Source organism: Astyanax mexicanus, chromosome 21, assembly GCF_023375975.1.
Source record: "Astyanax mexicanus isolate ESR-SI-001 chromosome 21, AstMex3_surface, whole genome shotgun sequence".
Classification (NCBI taxonomy): Eukaryota; Metazoa; Chordata; class Actinopteri; order Characiformes; family Acestrorhamphidae; genus Astyanax; species Astyanax mexicanus.
The window spans coordinates 17,459,209-17,474,007 of record NC_064428.1 but is presented as its reverse complement, the minus strand read 5'-3'; the positions used below and the strand labels follow the sequence as shown (position 1 = coordinate 17,474,007).

General features: G+C 35.3%; 1 protein-coding gene across 1 annotated transcript in view; it reads left to right on the top strand.

The window, feature by feature from the left end:
- slc5a10 (solute carrier family 5 member 10) overlaps positions 1–14,799 on the top strand; it is a 69,894-nt gene that overhangs the window by 6,953 nt on the left and 48,142 nt on the right. The window contains exons 4-8 of the mRNA XM_022686400.2: positions 206–265; positions 1,517–1,621; positions 3,448–3,553; positions 5,556–5,636; positions 14,034–14,239. Coding sequence (XP_022542121.1) covers positions 206–265; positions 1,517–1,621; positions 3,448–3,553; positions 5,556–5,636; positions 14,034–14,239 — 558 coding nt within the window. The remainder of the gene's footprint in view (positions 1–205; positions 266–1,516; positions 1,622–3,447; positions 3,554–5,555; positions 5,637–14,033; positions 14,240–14,799) is intronic.

The following is a 14,799-nucleotide window of genomic DNA, read 5'->3' as shown; positions in this document are numbered from 1 at the left end:
GATATTATGTAGTGTTATCACATGGTAACATTTTATTTGATAGATTCACGTGAAGTTAATCATTACCAATATCATATAATTTTATTAAATAATACAAATATATAAATAATTATATGTGTTCATTTGTAGTACTGTATTGTGAACAGCAGGGGGAGACAGAGATAGTATTTTGAGGTTTTATAAATGCTCAATTTTTTTTTTACAGGCAACATATGTCCTGTTGGCTCTTGCCTGGATCTTTGTCCCAGTGTATGTGTCTTCAGGGGTATGTCTTAATCCCACACACACACACACACACACACACACACACACAGTCAACAGTGGGCACTCTGTAGTTCAGTGCTCCTTGACCCTGGTCCCGGAGGCCCACTGCCCTGCACATTTTAGTGCTTTCCTGTTTATCACACTCACCTTACCTCAGCTTAAGAGTGTATTATCTAAATATTAGCTCTTCCAACAAATATTTAGACCTGCAAAGAATTACATTAAAAATCTAAATGTGTTATTTTAACACACATTTCTTTGTTCATGAAGGCACTTACTATAAAATAACAAAAAAAAAATAGTAAAGAAAATATCAGATTTCTCTCAAAAGGGAGAAATGGTTGATATGTTGTCAAAGGTGTCAAGATTATTCAAATTCATTACTCTGTAGGCAGAAGTATAGACACTAGGGTTTAAAATACTTCTGTAGAAGTTGAAGTATCAACTCAAGCTTTTTACTCAAGTAAAAGAACTGGTTTAAAATCTACTTAAACCTTCATACTAGACCACATACGTCTGCTATGTTCTTGCTGGAGTGTGTGGGCGTGACGTGTACAGGTGTGATGGACCGTATATGAACCAATAGGGTGTCAGAATGGTATATGTTTATACTTCTCTACATCCAACCCAATCAGATTCACTTTATCTGGATGGAGAGATGTATTTGGATAGGGTGTTTTGGAACAATAAGAAGCTGGAATGAAAACAAGCTGAAATGAAATAGTAGTAATGAGGCTATTTTTAAAATGTAAGGAGCAGACAGTTCAGATAGCTGTGTAAAAATGTAAGGAGGAAAGGTAAAAAGTAAAAAAAAAAAAATATTTACTCCAGTAAAATATAGATAACCAACATTTCTACTAAAGTAAGCTATGTGACACCTTTGATCAGAGCTAATATCTTGAATTTTGGCTTTACTTTTGTAAATGTTTGTAGAACAGAAACTTACATCCTGGTGTAACTTTGCACTAAAAGCAAAACAATAGATATTAATAATAAAAAGATACTTTTGCAAGTAACTGTGAAATTTTGCTAGTAACTAATTCATAATAAAATTCCAGCAAAATAGTCTGGGTAGTGTTTCAGTTCATATAAAGAAGTTAGTTGTTTTAGGCAACAGTGATGAAGGGTTACATCACATGCTGTTTTTAATTTGGTGGTTTTATTTTCCTTGTGTGGGCTAAAACACTCATGTCATGCCCTTCTTTCTGACTGCTTGCTTCTTTCGTTCTCTCTCTGTCTCTCTCTCTCTCAGATTGTCACGATGCCGGAGTATCTGGGCCGACGCTTTGGGGGAGAGAGAATTCGCATGTACCTGTCAGCTCTCAGCCTGATGTTGTCTGTGTTTACCAAAATCTCAGTGAGTGTACTGACACACACACACACACACACACTATAACAGTAGTTACATGCAGAACTTTCCTATCTGGCTCGAACTAGTTCAAACCATTAAAAGATAAACAGGCATATCCCACAAAAAGAACAGCAGGTTCTCCTGATTAAAGGTGCAGTTCGTATTATTTTGTTTTTAAACTGAAAGCAGAAGCATTTTTGAGTGGAGAAGGGTCAAAATATTGTGTTTAATGATACCAGTGTGCTAAAATGACCATCCCTGCTAAGAGTTCTTCTTCTGGCTACATCACGCATCTTTACGTATTTACGTCACACGTACAGCCTTTAAAAGAGGATCCGGCTCAGTTTTACTGAACGCGAGCGGCTGGTGGAGCAATGGAGACTTCAGAAGGGGAAACTCAGAGCTCAGTAGCTCATTCACTCATAGTAAAAACAATGAAACGAAGGAGTGAAGTTTGAGCTGTCTCTCTCTCTCCTCCACTCTGTAAGCATCACACCATAAAAATAATTCTACCTGTTTCTGACTGTATCTGACGGTTATATTTATGCTGTTTAGAAACATAATTTTCACATTAATGATCTACATGGAGAAACATCTGAAATTAACATTGTATGGCAGCTCCCAATGTTGCCAGATTGTGAGGTTTCATGCTAAATGTTGAGTTGTGTCTAAAATTGTCTGAAGGAAACACTGTACTTTGATGGGTGAACAAAACTAAAGTGTTTAGAGTTAAGAAATGGAGCTTATCAGTGTTGTAGATAGTGTAGATAACCTTGCAGAGACAGAGCTTTTAGACTTGCTGATGGAAATATTGAATAAGCTGTGTTTGTGTTAATTATTATGTTTAAGTATTTACTTTTTTCATTGCTTGCGAGTTTATTTGTATGTACTGTAATTTATTTTCTTCGTAATGTTCGTGTGTCATTTGATACAATGCGCAGAACACATAAAAAATATATATATATTAAAAATTATATCTGCATGTGTATAAATCATTTTAATATCTTTTTTTTTAAATAGGTGATATTTAAGATATTTAAGGTATTTTATTTAAGATTATGTTGGAATAAACACTGTTATAGTATTGATATGTTGAACATCAGCTGTTTGGGTGATTTTCTCTTCATTTATGCTGATTTTAAACACAATTTACCCAGTGGCTTGGTTTTATCTGAATCCCACTATAACAATCTGGCAACCCTGATGGCTTGCTGTCTGTTGTCAGTTTGTTTGGCTGTTTGCTGCCTAAAAGCGAGACATGCAATGCATTTTGGGACACATTCAGCTCGCGTAGTAAGCAGCGATGTTTACTAAAAATCATGATGCATTGTGGGAGTTTACAGTGCCCTCAAAATCACGTTTCAATTCTACTTTACGATTTGGACACTTTTGAGAAAAATGGCCGCTGAATTTAATAGTGACTTAATTGGTAAATAGCGAGCCATTTCGTTCACAGCATATGACTTGCTGTTGCTTGCCACTGTGTGTCAATCTGGCAACCCATGTGAGCTTTGCACAGTGGGGTTTTACAGTGGCTAATAAACATATTTAATGTTTATAAGTTATATATTAATGATGCCCAAATTGCTGGACATTAATTCTGTAAAACACAATTATTAAAAAGCTTTATCATTCTTAAAAAAAATATTTAAATAGATAATAAAATATACTTCTTACATTATCTATAAAAGCATTATCTATAAAAGCATCCGCTTAATGCAATGTGTTTTAATCCAATATAATAAAATGTAATGTAATGTAGTGCTAAAGTGTTGAAGACAAATTTTGATTTAAAAAAATGAGATTTTTATTGTGTGTGTGTGTGTGTGCAGACAGATCTGTATTCTGGAGCTCTGTTTGTTCAGGTCTGTTTGGGCTGGAATCTCTACCTCTCCACCGTGCTCATGCTGGTGGTGACCGCACTCTACACTATTGCAGGTATGTGAGAAATGTGTGGAGAGTAAATGAGTCAACAGTTCATGTAAGAGCTGTGAATTCCCTCTGCGTTTCCTCTTCATGTCTTCATTCAACTCACAGCTTCAAAATTCCTGACACGTTTTTGACATTTGTGTTCATTGTAATGCCTACAATCACCAGAGGCTGTGTTTTTGAAATATTTAAAAATATATATTTTAATTTTCCCAAATATTCCCTTTATTTTTTATAATAGAGGATTAAAATCGTCGGCATGTTGTGTCCCAGTCTGGGGATTATTTGATGGATTATTATTTTTTTTTAATCCATTTTCTGTTAATGAAGTAATGAATCAATTTAAAGTTTAAATTATTAATAAACAGATTTTGGAATTGTGCTTTTGTCAGGTTATATCAACAAATTTGAATAAGAGCAATGAATTGTTATGTTTACACTGTAAAAAGAGTGTTGAATTTATTTTTTGAAAATCAAATACTTACAATTTTTTTTATTTTTTTTAATTTTTAAGTGAGATTCATTTTACAGATGACATTTTAAAGTACTTTCTATGCACAAGTGTGAATCCTGCTTAAATTCATCTTTCTCTAAATTCAACAAAAATAATTCTGTCTGTATTTTTCGCACTCTAAAGCGCACCGGATTATAAAGCACATTATGAAACACTAGTAAGGAACAGGGGTGTTGCCGTGTTTTCCTTTTAATTCAGCAGATCTGTGAAGTTAAGCTAAGTTAAGTAAACAAAACTGTAAATCTTAAAGAAAAACATTTTCATTATTTACAGTAAGCTTAGATTTCCAGATTTCTACTAGCGCCAGTTATAAAAAAAATTTAACTGGCTTATGAAATCCAAATCCAAATCTTTACTATCTATTTGAATAAAAATGTATGTTTTATTCAAGTACAGCACTGCTTGAAAGTTGGGGAACCCTTTAGAATTTTCTAAATTTCTGCATAAATACGACCTGAAACATCCTAAAAGGAGTTAAAGAGAACCCAGGTACACAAATGAGACAAAAATACTAGTATAGTTCATTTATGTACTGAGGAAAATGAGACAATATTACATATTTGTGAGTTTTTTCAGTTTTTTTTAAGATACCTTTCAACCTTCAGTTTACAGTGTGACTTATTGTGCTTTATGCAATAGAAATTTGAGGCAATTTTTATTTATATATATATTTACAAAATAATGAAAATATTTATACTTATTGAACTGAAAATAGTTTAAGAAAAAGGTTTAAGCATTTTGTGCTATCTTATACCCTGCCAACTGTTTATTTTTTACACCTTCTGCAAGTTTACATCATTTAAATAGCAGTGACGCTTGTGAATATAGCTACACTGATTCTCATTCCTGGTAGATTCCTGGTATATTGCTATCTTGGCAACAAAAAAAAACAGATGCGCCACTGACTGAAAAGAACCTAGATGTCAACAGTCAGACGTTTATTGCTATCTTGGCAGTAAATTGTCATCAGACGCATTACCAACACATATACACCCCTGCTTTTTACTACACATTGACATTTCAGCAATGCACAAACCCAACTTTTACACCAACAATAAACAGAATGAATGAGCAAGCCCATTGCACAAGAGAAAAATGATAAAAATGACACATCAGTGGCACAATCCTGACAGCTGAAAGATATGTAGAGTAAAAGTATGTATTCGTAAGTGTGACTTAAGCTCTGAACTACATACCAACCACATACTGTAGAGATGTGCACCTACAGGGAAATTACTCTGACAGTTAAAAGAAAATTTAAGAAGGAAATACTTTTACCTGTAATGTAATATATCATTAAATTGAAACACTTTCATTTACATTTCATTACAGACCGCCATTTTGTTTTATTTATATTGACCTATTTATGATAAAATGTCCATTTAGTGTAAGATGAAGCTGGTATTTTTAAAGAAATGTCAAAATGACAATAAAACAATGAGCCCAAAATAAAACTAAAATCATTTGTATCTATACATTTCTGTGTTTTATTGCCAGGTGGATTAGCTGCTGTGATCTACACAGACACTCTCCAGACCTTCATCATGATCATTGGAGCAGTCATTCTCACCATTACAGGTCAGCCAATTACTTTCAACCTTTCACTCAATAATGTATGAACATGTTTGCTCTGATTACTGCTTTGCACACTCTTGGTATCATCCTCTCAATGAGCTTCAAGAGGTGGCCACCTGAAATGATGGTTTTCCAACAGTCTTGAAGGAAGGAGTTCCCAGAGGTGTTTATTAGCACTTGTTGCCCCTTTGCCTTCACTCTGTGCTCCAGCTCACCCCAAACCATCTGGATTTCAAAAGGTTCAGCTCATTTTTTGTTAAGTACATAAAACTCCACATGTGATCATTCATAGTTTTGATGCCTTCAGAGAGAATCTACAATGTAAATAGTCATGAATAATTAAGAAAAAGCATTGAATGAGAAGGTGTGTCCAAACTTTTGGCCTGTACTGTATGTCCACTTTAAATGGTCTAATTATGTGAATTTATTGTCTGATTTCTAAGCAAAAATCCAAGCTCTGAACTTTTAAGGTGTTGTGTGTTATCTAATATTCGCACCATGTCACCAGTTTACTTGTTGTCTTTTCTTGATCCATATTTGGTGGGTACTAACCAGAGGTGGAAAAAGTACTGAAAAATTGTAATTAAGTAAAAGTACCTTTACTTTGCTAAAATTTTATTCAAATAAAAGTAAAAGTACCTATCTAAAAATCTGCTTGAGTAAAAGTAAAAGTACCCATCTAAAAATCTACTCGAGTAAAAGTAAAAAAGTACTCAATTTAAAATGTACTTTGAGAAAAAGTTACATAGTTACTTTTAATTATTTGATGTAAAAAAGTACAACAAATCATAAATGAAATCGTTTTTAATGAACTATTATTCCACATAATAATTTGGACCTTTCAGGCAGTGTTTGTTCAGACCACCCCATAAAACATTTTCTAAGAACAAGTGGCACAAGTTTCTATGATCCATTTTTTTTCTTTACTGTTAAAAAGTTATGGTCATATATGTGAATATAAACAGTATTTTTATAGTTTTACAGGTCATTTTCAGACAATTTGTTTTTTTTTCCCAGCAATTCATTTTTACTCAGTAATGGGGAGTTTGCCAATGTAGTGAAATAAATTACTTGTGTCAAAATGTACTTGAGTAAAAGTAAAATTACCCATTTTAAAAATTACTTTAAAAATTACAAATTACTCATAAAATCTACTCAATTACAGTAACTTGAGTAAATGTATTTCATTACTTTCCACCTCTGGTACTAACCAACGTATACTTGAATAAGTGGGGGTGGGGTGTTCCAGACCCAGTTGTCTACCATTTCACAAGAAAAAAGGAGTCTGGAATCCTAAATGAAAGTATGAAGTCAATGCCCCTCAGGCAAAGCACTAAAATGATAAGACCATGATGACAAGTGACATGACAGATACGTACGAACTTCCAGCTCTGCTGCACTGACACGTCTCACGCTAGCACGTGGCCAATGAAACGGAGGCCAACATAGCCAACAGCAGGCAAATTACATACTAGTGTAACATGACATATAAATCAAGCCAACACAGGCCTCACTGAAACAGAGAAATGAGAACATGCTGGAGAATATGTATCAATGGACTTCTAGGAACACTATGAAATAATCTATAAATATAAAACAAGCTCTTTTAATCAGTTCTTACTATTTACAATACCATTTAAAAGTGTGGACACACCTTCTTATTCATTTTCCTACATTGTAAATGAATGCTAAAGTCACCCAGGCTATGAAAAAAATACATAAACAAACATGTAGTAACTAAAAGTGTTAAACAAACCAAAATACTCAATTAGGGAAACTTGTGGTTTCTGAGGCTGGTAACTCTGATGAACTTATCCTGTACAACAGGTACGAGGTAACTCTTGTAGTTCTTGTCATAATATGGATTAAAACATTACTCAAATGGAGCTTTTCACTGTATACCAACTCTACCTCTTCACAACTTTACAACTGATGCTCTCAAACACATAAAGAGGACAAGAAATTCAAGCAATAAACTCTTAACAAGTTCAGCACAGCTGTTAACTGAAAGCTGGAATTCCAGAAGACTCTACCTCATAAAACTGACTGTAAAAAGCCAAACTGTCATCTAAGCAAGAGGTGCTACTTTGAAGCATCTAAAATATAAACCATATTCTGGTTTGTTTTCAATATGTTTTCCTTATAGTTTGGATGACTTGACTATGCAAAACATGCAGATGTGATACTACAGTAAGCACAGTGACAATAAAAAGACATCAAACTAAATGAACAATGTTAAAAGAGAAAACCTGGGGACAAAGTAATCTGAATTAGTAAAAGCGCTTCATAGCGAACAGGATCATAATTCCACTATTTACACATTAAATCACTGAGTTACAAGTTAAGATAAAGTTATTCCATCTAACAGTTAAACTATTTACACATTAAATCACTGAGTTTCAGGTTAATCTACAGTTATTTCATCTAACAGTTAAACTTTTTACACTGTGTAACTGGCCGACACTGCTAGCACGCCAGCAGGGTTTAGCTTAGCATGCTAGCAGGGGTTATCTTAGTGTGCCAGCTGCGTTTGGTACTTATAAATCCGGCTAACACGTTTAGCTTTCCTGGTGAATTGGCTAAGTCGCTAAGCTAATGGTAGCCAGTCAGATCTTACTTTAAATAAAGTACAGGCGAAAACAACCCTGTAAAACAACTTAAAACAGTGTTAAATGTACTAGTTTTAAATACATGAAGTAGTGAGTGAAAATACAGAAAAAAATGACTTACATTTGCACAGAAACTCCCCCTCATTGCAGAATCCATCCATCATGTTTTTGCTGCCTAAAAATACTCCCTAGTTGAGCAGCTGCCTTTAGAATGTAACACAGCTTTTAAAGTAGACAAAAAATTAGTTTTTGGACTGAGAAGTCAATTATATTTAATACGTATGTAAGTCAAAGTAAAATTCAGGTAAGAATATTCACTTTCAGCGTTCATATGGTCATGAAAAACCTGGAAAAGTCATGGAATTTGAAAATAGAAACATCCAAGCCTGGATAAGTTTTGGAAAAATAAAAATAAACAAAAAGTAAAAAAAAACATGGAAATTTGCTCTACAAATATTTGTTTTCCTGATTATCGATGGAGAAAAATTATTTTGAGCTAATAAATACATCAGCTCAGAGTTCATTTAATTTAGTAATTTAACCAGAGACAACGGAGGTTGTGGAGATTGTGTGTCAACAGTTTGATCAGATTCATTTCAGACCTAATATAATACATTTTAACTATGGTTTTAGTTGTTAGTTGTTAGTTTTTGGTTTTATATTCCATGTCTGCACTGATGTGGAAGGCATGGAAAAGCTATGAACAAAAAATCATGGAAATTTATTGGTTAAAACGTGGAAGAACCCTGCACTTGAATTCCTCTTTCTTGTGTAAGCACTGAGAGAAACCCTCTCTAGTAATCCTTTCACAACTCCAGACAGATTTGAAAGCGTCCAGATGTTGGTCAGGGCTTTCCTGTAAGCTACACTGTCTTCTGACCTACATACAGCAAATATTGTTGGAGCATAGCAAATGACACTTCTGACAGAAAAATAAAAATAGCACTGCCACAGACACGGCTCATCAGCAGCATGTGGAATTTAAACAGGGAAAAGTAAAAACTCTTCAGCCTAATGGTGCATGAAAAAGAGTATCAGGGCAGATCTCAATACAGATCTCCTACATGGGTGTGGTTTAACGGCTGAAAGGAAAACAAAAAGACTGTTGTGTCTGCTTTTGTGTACAAGGCAGCACTTCTTCATATCACTTACTTTGCCCATTGCCACATCCCAACACAAGCCTGGATCTTGTATAAAATGTATGTATAGGTTAATGAAAAAAATGTACTTTAAAAGAATTTCGGAGCATTTCAATTTGTCTAAACACTGTGAAATTATTATTTTGGTTTGCATGCAGTTGTATGCAGTTGCAAACCAAATTGGGGGGGATTTTATACTATGTAGCATTTGTACCTCAAAACAACAGCTTCAGAGTTATGTTGATGGTACAATAACATTTTACTAAAAATATTTTTTGCACACTTTTGGCATGCTGCTAACTGCACTATGTTACTTTGGAACTGTGTAACAATGCATAGCTAAAAAGTCTTTGGCATTTCTCTGCCACTTCAGTCTACATGGTTTCTTCTGTATTTCTAAGCTTGTTCAAATTTGCACGTGTAAACTGTGTTCTGCTGTGGGAATTCCACTTTCTGTGAAAATGTCTTTCTCAATGCTATTTAGTGCTAAATTTGCTGTTATACTTCCCTACATTAGGTAAATAATAAAAAAAAAACATTACTTTTGGCTTTTTGTGCATAAAAACGTAACATATCAAAACAAAGGAGGCATGAAGCAAGCTTACCAATCTATTGTAAATTAATATTAAAAGCATTCAAAAATAATGGAAACCACTGAATTTAAAGTGTTTCCAAACTTTTGACTGCTACTGTAGATGCAGCAGTGTAAAAGTAAACTCATTTGTGAGGCTGTGTACATTTGAAGGCAAATATTTCTGTATTTTTACTTAAGTAGAGGACTACTTTAAAGTAAGAGCATGGATCATGGTTCGTGGTTGTTCTGTGTGTTCTCCCACACAGCATATGAACATCTGCCAACCATAATGAACTCTCTGTTAAACCAGTTCTAACAAAAACATTATTTTACACTGAGCTCACTCAGATAGTGAGCTTATCAAAAGACTGATAGTATTATTAAGTTATATATAGTTTAACTGTGAACAGTGCTCACATTTATAGATGTAAAGTCTATTTATGGTAGTTTGTTTTGTGATTAAAATGTGGAATGAGGTATTTTAGCCAAATTATCAAAGCACTTCACAAATCCTTATGACCACTTTTACACACTGACACAATAAACACAAGCACAGATCGCAAAAATATCACATGATAGTTCCTTCTTAGGGTTTTTTTAGGCCTTGTTTGTTCTGCTGAAACTTTAAGCTTAAGGCTTGAAATCTATGTATGATATTTAAGTATTGAAAGATTCCTCAGTTCTGAAAGATATCAAGTTCTTATAGTGTATTTAATAAGTATAAATATGTATTGCTGTGCAATATATACAGACAGTGACATTATTTTAGTAGTGCTGTAGTGGTGTTGCAATCAATACCTGATAATATAAGCTCTGGAAAAAAAACACTTAAAAATTATGAGTTTTTCTTTGATTTTACCAAATTGAAACTTTCTGGAATATAATCAAGAGGAAGATAGAGGATCACAAGCCATCATTCCAAGCTAAACTGTCTGGATTTTTGCAGCAGAAGTGGCACAATGTTATCGAAAAGCAGTGTGTAAGGCTCATATGTGAGACGAGAGGAACCTTTTCCGAGCTGTGGAATGATAGTGCAGTTCCATTCCTCCGAGGAGAAGCAGCAGGAGCTCCTCAGACAAAGTGCTGTTTCTCTCCAGGCAGGAAAGAGCTAGATGAGCGTTTGACTCCACAGAGCTGAGCTACCATTTCTCCAGTGTGTTAGCTTGTTATGTTAGTTAGCTTTAGTAGTAGTTTTAAGTAGCACCTCTTGCATAGATCACAGCATTTCCCAGTCAGCTTTATGAGGTAGAGTCACCTGAAATTCAGGCTTTCAGTTAACAGCTGTGCTGAATTTATAAAGAGTTAATTACTTGAATTTCTTGCCTCTTAATGTATTTGAGAGCATCAGATGTAAAGTTGTGAAGAGGTAGAGTTACAGGTATATAGTGAATAACTCTATTTAAGTAATGCTGTAATACATATTATGTCAAGAACTACTTTTTTTCTTCAGGTAAAGAAAAAAAAATACAGTCAACTTGAAAAATGTCAAGGACTTTGAAAGTATCCTCGGGTGCAGTCACAAAGATAATTAAAGTACTTATTAGGGGTGACTAACTTGCAGTTTCTGAGACTGGTAACTCTGATAAACTTATTCTGTGCAACAGGGGTGACTGTGGCTCTTCCATTCCACGGAAAGTTCTGATAAGTGCCAGTTCCATCATGACTTTAGTATTAATCTACAATGCAGAACATTTAAAAAAAATGAAAAACCTGAATTTTCAGTTTGAAATTGCTTTTAAATGTTTTGAAGGAATGTTGTGTAATAATCAAAGTTGTTTAGTTGCCTGGGGGAACATCATGCCAGTAGAGGGTAAGGTAAGGAGTGGCACACACTGGGTGATCAGTGGCTCACTTGGTTCACTGCCAGAAGATTATGGGTTTAATACCAAAAGTGCTGCACCCAAAAACTGTTACTACAGAGTCCGTTACTATAGTGTACAATAAAGACTCTGACCATTGTCTGTATCTGCTGATATCAATAGTTTGCAAATTTTCTATTATTACCAAAAGCATTTGCTTTTCCTTATGTACACATTTTACCAGTCAGGTTGTAAGGAGTAAGGACTAGAGCATGTGCTAGCTCTTTTGCCGTTCAGTGGTGAGTATTATGGGCCGGAGCGGCATTAGCATTAGCCACAAACCGTGCTAAACTCTAGCTCTTTCATCATTCAGAGTTGAGTATATCGGATTGTAGTCTGAGTGTTTACTGTGTTAAAACAAGCTATGTTGGACAAACCGCTAGCTAATATCACCCTGGCTTAGCAGAACGCTTAGCGCCTTATGTATAAAAATATTATTTTCATACACCTGAGTTCAGTAATTTCAGATGAGTGAATACTATCTATAATCTATGTACAGAATATTTATATGGGTCTCAGTCCTCAGGCTAAATGCATTCTTATACAGTATGTGGTACTTTCTCAAGACAGACTGCCTACAGACACTATATGAACGTCATTATGAATCATTATATAACATGTACACACAGCTCTGCACGGTTTAATTGGAGGGATGCACTCATTAACCTCATTAAAGCTTGTAATGGGACCCTGAAGGCAGCACAGGCAGAGAAGCAATTCTGGAAAAAGATTGATAAAGAACGCTGAACTGTTCTTTCATGCTGAACACGCAGCACACACAAATAAGAAACATACCCACCCACAAATACACACACACACACACACACACGCAAACACACAAAAATGCGTGCACTTCGCCAAGGAAACAAATCAGCAAGTCCTGTTCCTGCTGTAAAATACACGCATACCAGCACAAGTAGTGTTTTAAAAAGGGGAACTTTCCACTGGTTTTATTCTCCCCAAAATCTACTAGGAGCTATGTTGCTATTACTGAATATGGTGTTTAATTAAAGGCGTTTTATATACAGTCCTTTGAATAAGTATTTGCCCCTTACAGATTTATTTTTGTTTTGGCTTTTTTATTAGAATTAAAATTGTTTTAATTCAGACACATTAGAGGGTTTTTGAGGAAAAACAGTCTGTTTAAGGTTTAGTCAGCAATAGTTTTGTCTTGGAACTTCCCCCTAGTCATTTTCTTAATGATTATTGAATCATTAACACTGATTCCCTTTAAGAGTCAGATGCGCTCTGACTTTGGCACATTTATATCTTAACAGCACAGCAGTGTGCATATCTTAGCAGAGGAAACTCCAGCAGGTCATTTACAGTAGTGTGTCTGTATTTGTGTATGAGCACTTAAGAGTGTGCCTCTTGCACGGCCAACCTTCGTAGCTAAGAGGATATGTATGGATGGGTGACTACTGACAGTTGTCAGGGTTTAAATTGGTGAGTGGCGCACCTGTGTTTTCCGCCACCAAGATAGAAACAAGCCAAAAATGTACCTCCCTTCCAAACCACCACGCCCATCAGTGTAGACATATTCCTGAACTCTGATGATTTTAATGGCGTGGGCACAAGGCGTGAAAATAGACTATTGGTGAGGCCCCTTAAAGTCTATCAACTGAGTAAAAAGTCTTTCAGTGCATCATAAAGGCATGTCTAGCAATCAGTCTCTCACCAAGAGGTACACTACCCAAAAGTAGCTTATGAGTGCATTTTTATAGATACATATCTGCCTGAGACGTAACTGCATGCAATTTTACAGCAATCTGGGTGCATTATGCTTAATCAATGAGTGAATATACACAACACATGTTGTACAAAAATGATTAGCTAAAAAACAAACTATTATACTACCAACCTGAAATTGTATAGCTTCCCCTAGAGCTGGCATGCCAAAACAGCTCTAACCTGTTGAGGCATGGACTCCACCAAGACCTTTTAAGACAGTGTCCTAATGGTACCAATCTGGCACCAAGACATTAGCAATAAATCATTTCACATCCCCATGGCTCTATTTATTGATCGCCTTATCTTGGAACACATTTGGTAGATATTGCCCACAGCATATTTATTTGGAACACCCCACAAAGACCTGATCATTTGAAGATGCACCAATACATTTTAATAAGCTCTTTAATAATTCAAATATAATTTCCTTTCATTGCCATAACTCAAACACAGTCCTCTTAATATGTTAATTTGTCTGTTTTTTCTAGCATTCAACAAAATTGGAGGCTACAGTAACTTGGAACACGTGTATCTGCAAGCTGTGCCATCCAAGATCATCCCCAACACAACCTGTCACCTGCCACGGCATGACGCTATGCACCTGTTCAGAGACCCTGTGGACGGAGACCTGCCTTGGCCGGGCATGACGCTGGGATTAACCATTCTCGCTACCTGGTACTGGTGCACTGATCAGGTAAACATAGACACACAACAACCTAATATTTTGGTCCAAAGCTAATATTTCCTTTCCATTTCAGTATGATGTATTTATTTCCTAACAGTGTAATACAACATACAGTCATGTATAGTACACATACACGACATCACTGTTCATTTTAACACTGTTAATATTTTATATAATACAGTTTACAATATTACTCTTCTATATTACTCTTTACCAGGGGTAATGGGCTCATACAGGTGGCTCATTCTCTGTGTTTTCAAAATTGTAAACACACCACATAAGGGACAAGACAACACCCATTCTCACTGTATATTAGCTCATTTGCTAATATTTGCTAATATTTGTTAATATTAGCTTTTTTCATGAATGGCAAGGCTTTTAGACAGTGTAGGAGCTAAGGATTGCTTGCTAGCTCCCATGGCAGCTTCCACTGCTGCTTTCGTGTTTTTAAACCTGGCAACCTAGGGGTGGGGAATGTGTGTTTGGGAAAGAGCAGTAGGCTGAGCCAAAGACCACAACCCACAGATTGCCGTTTGAACTATAACACAGTTCTAGTTCGAAAAAACATC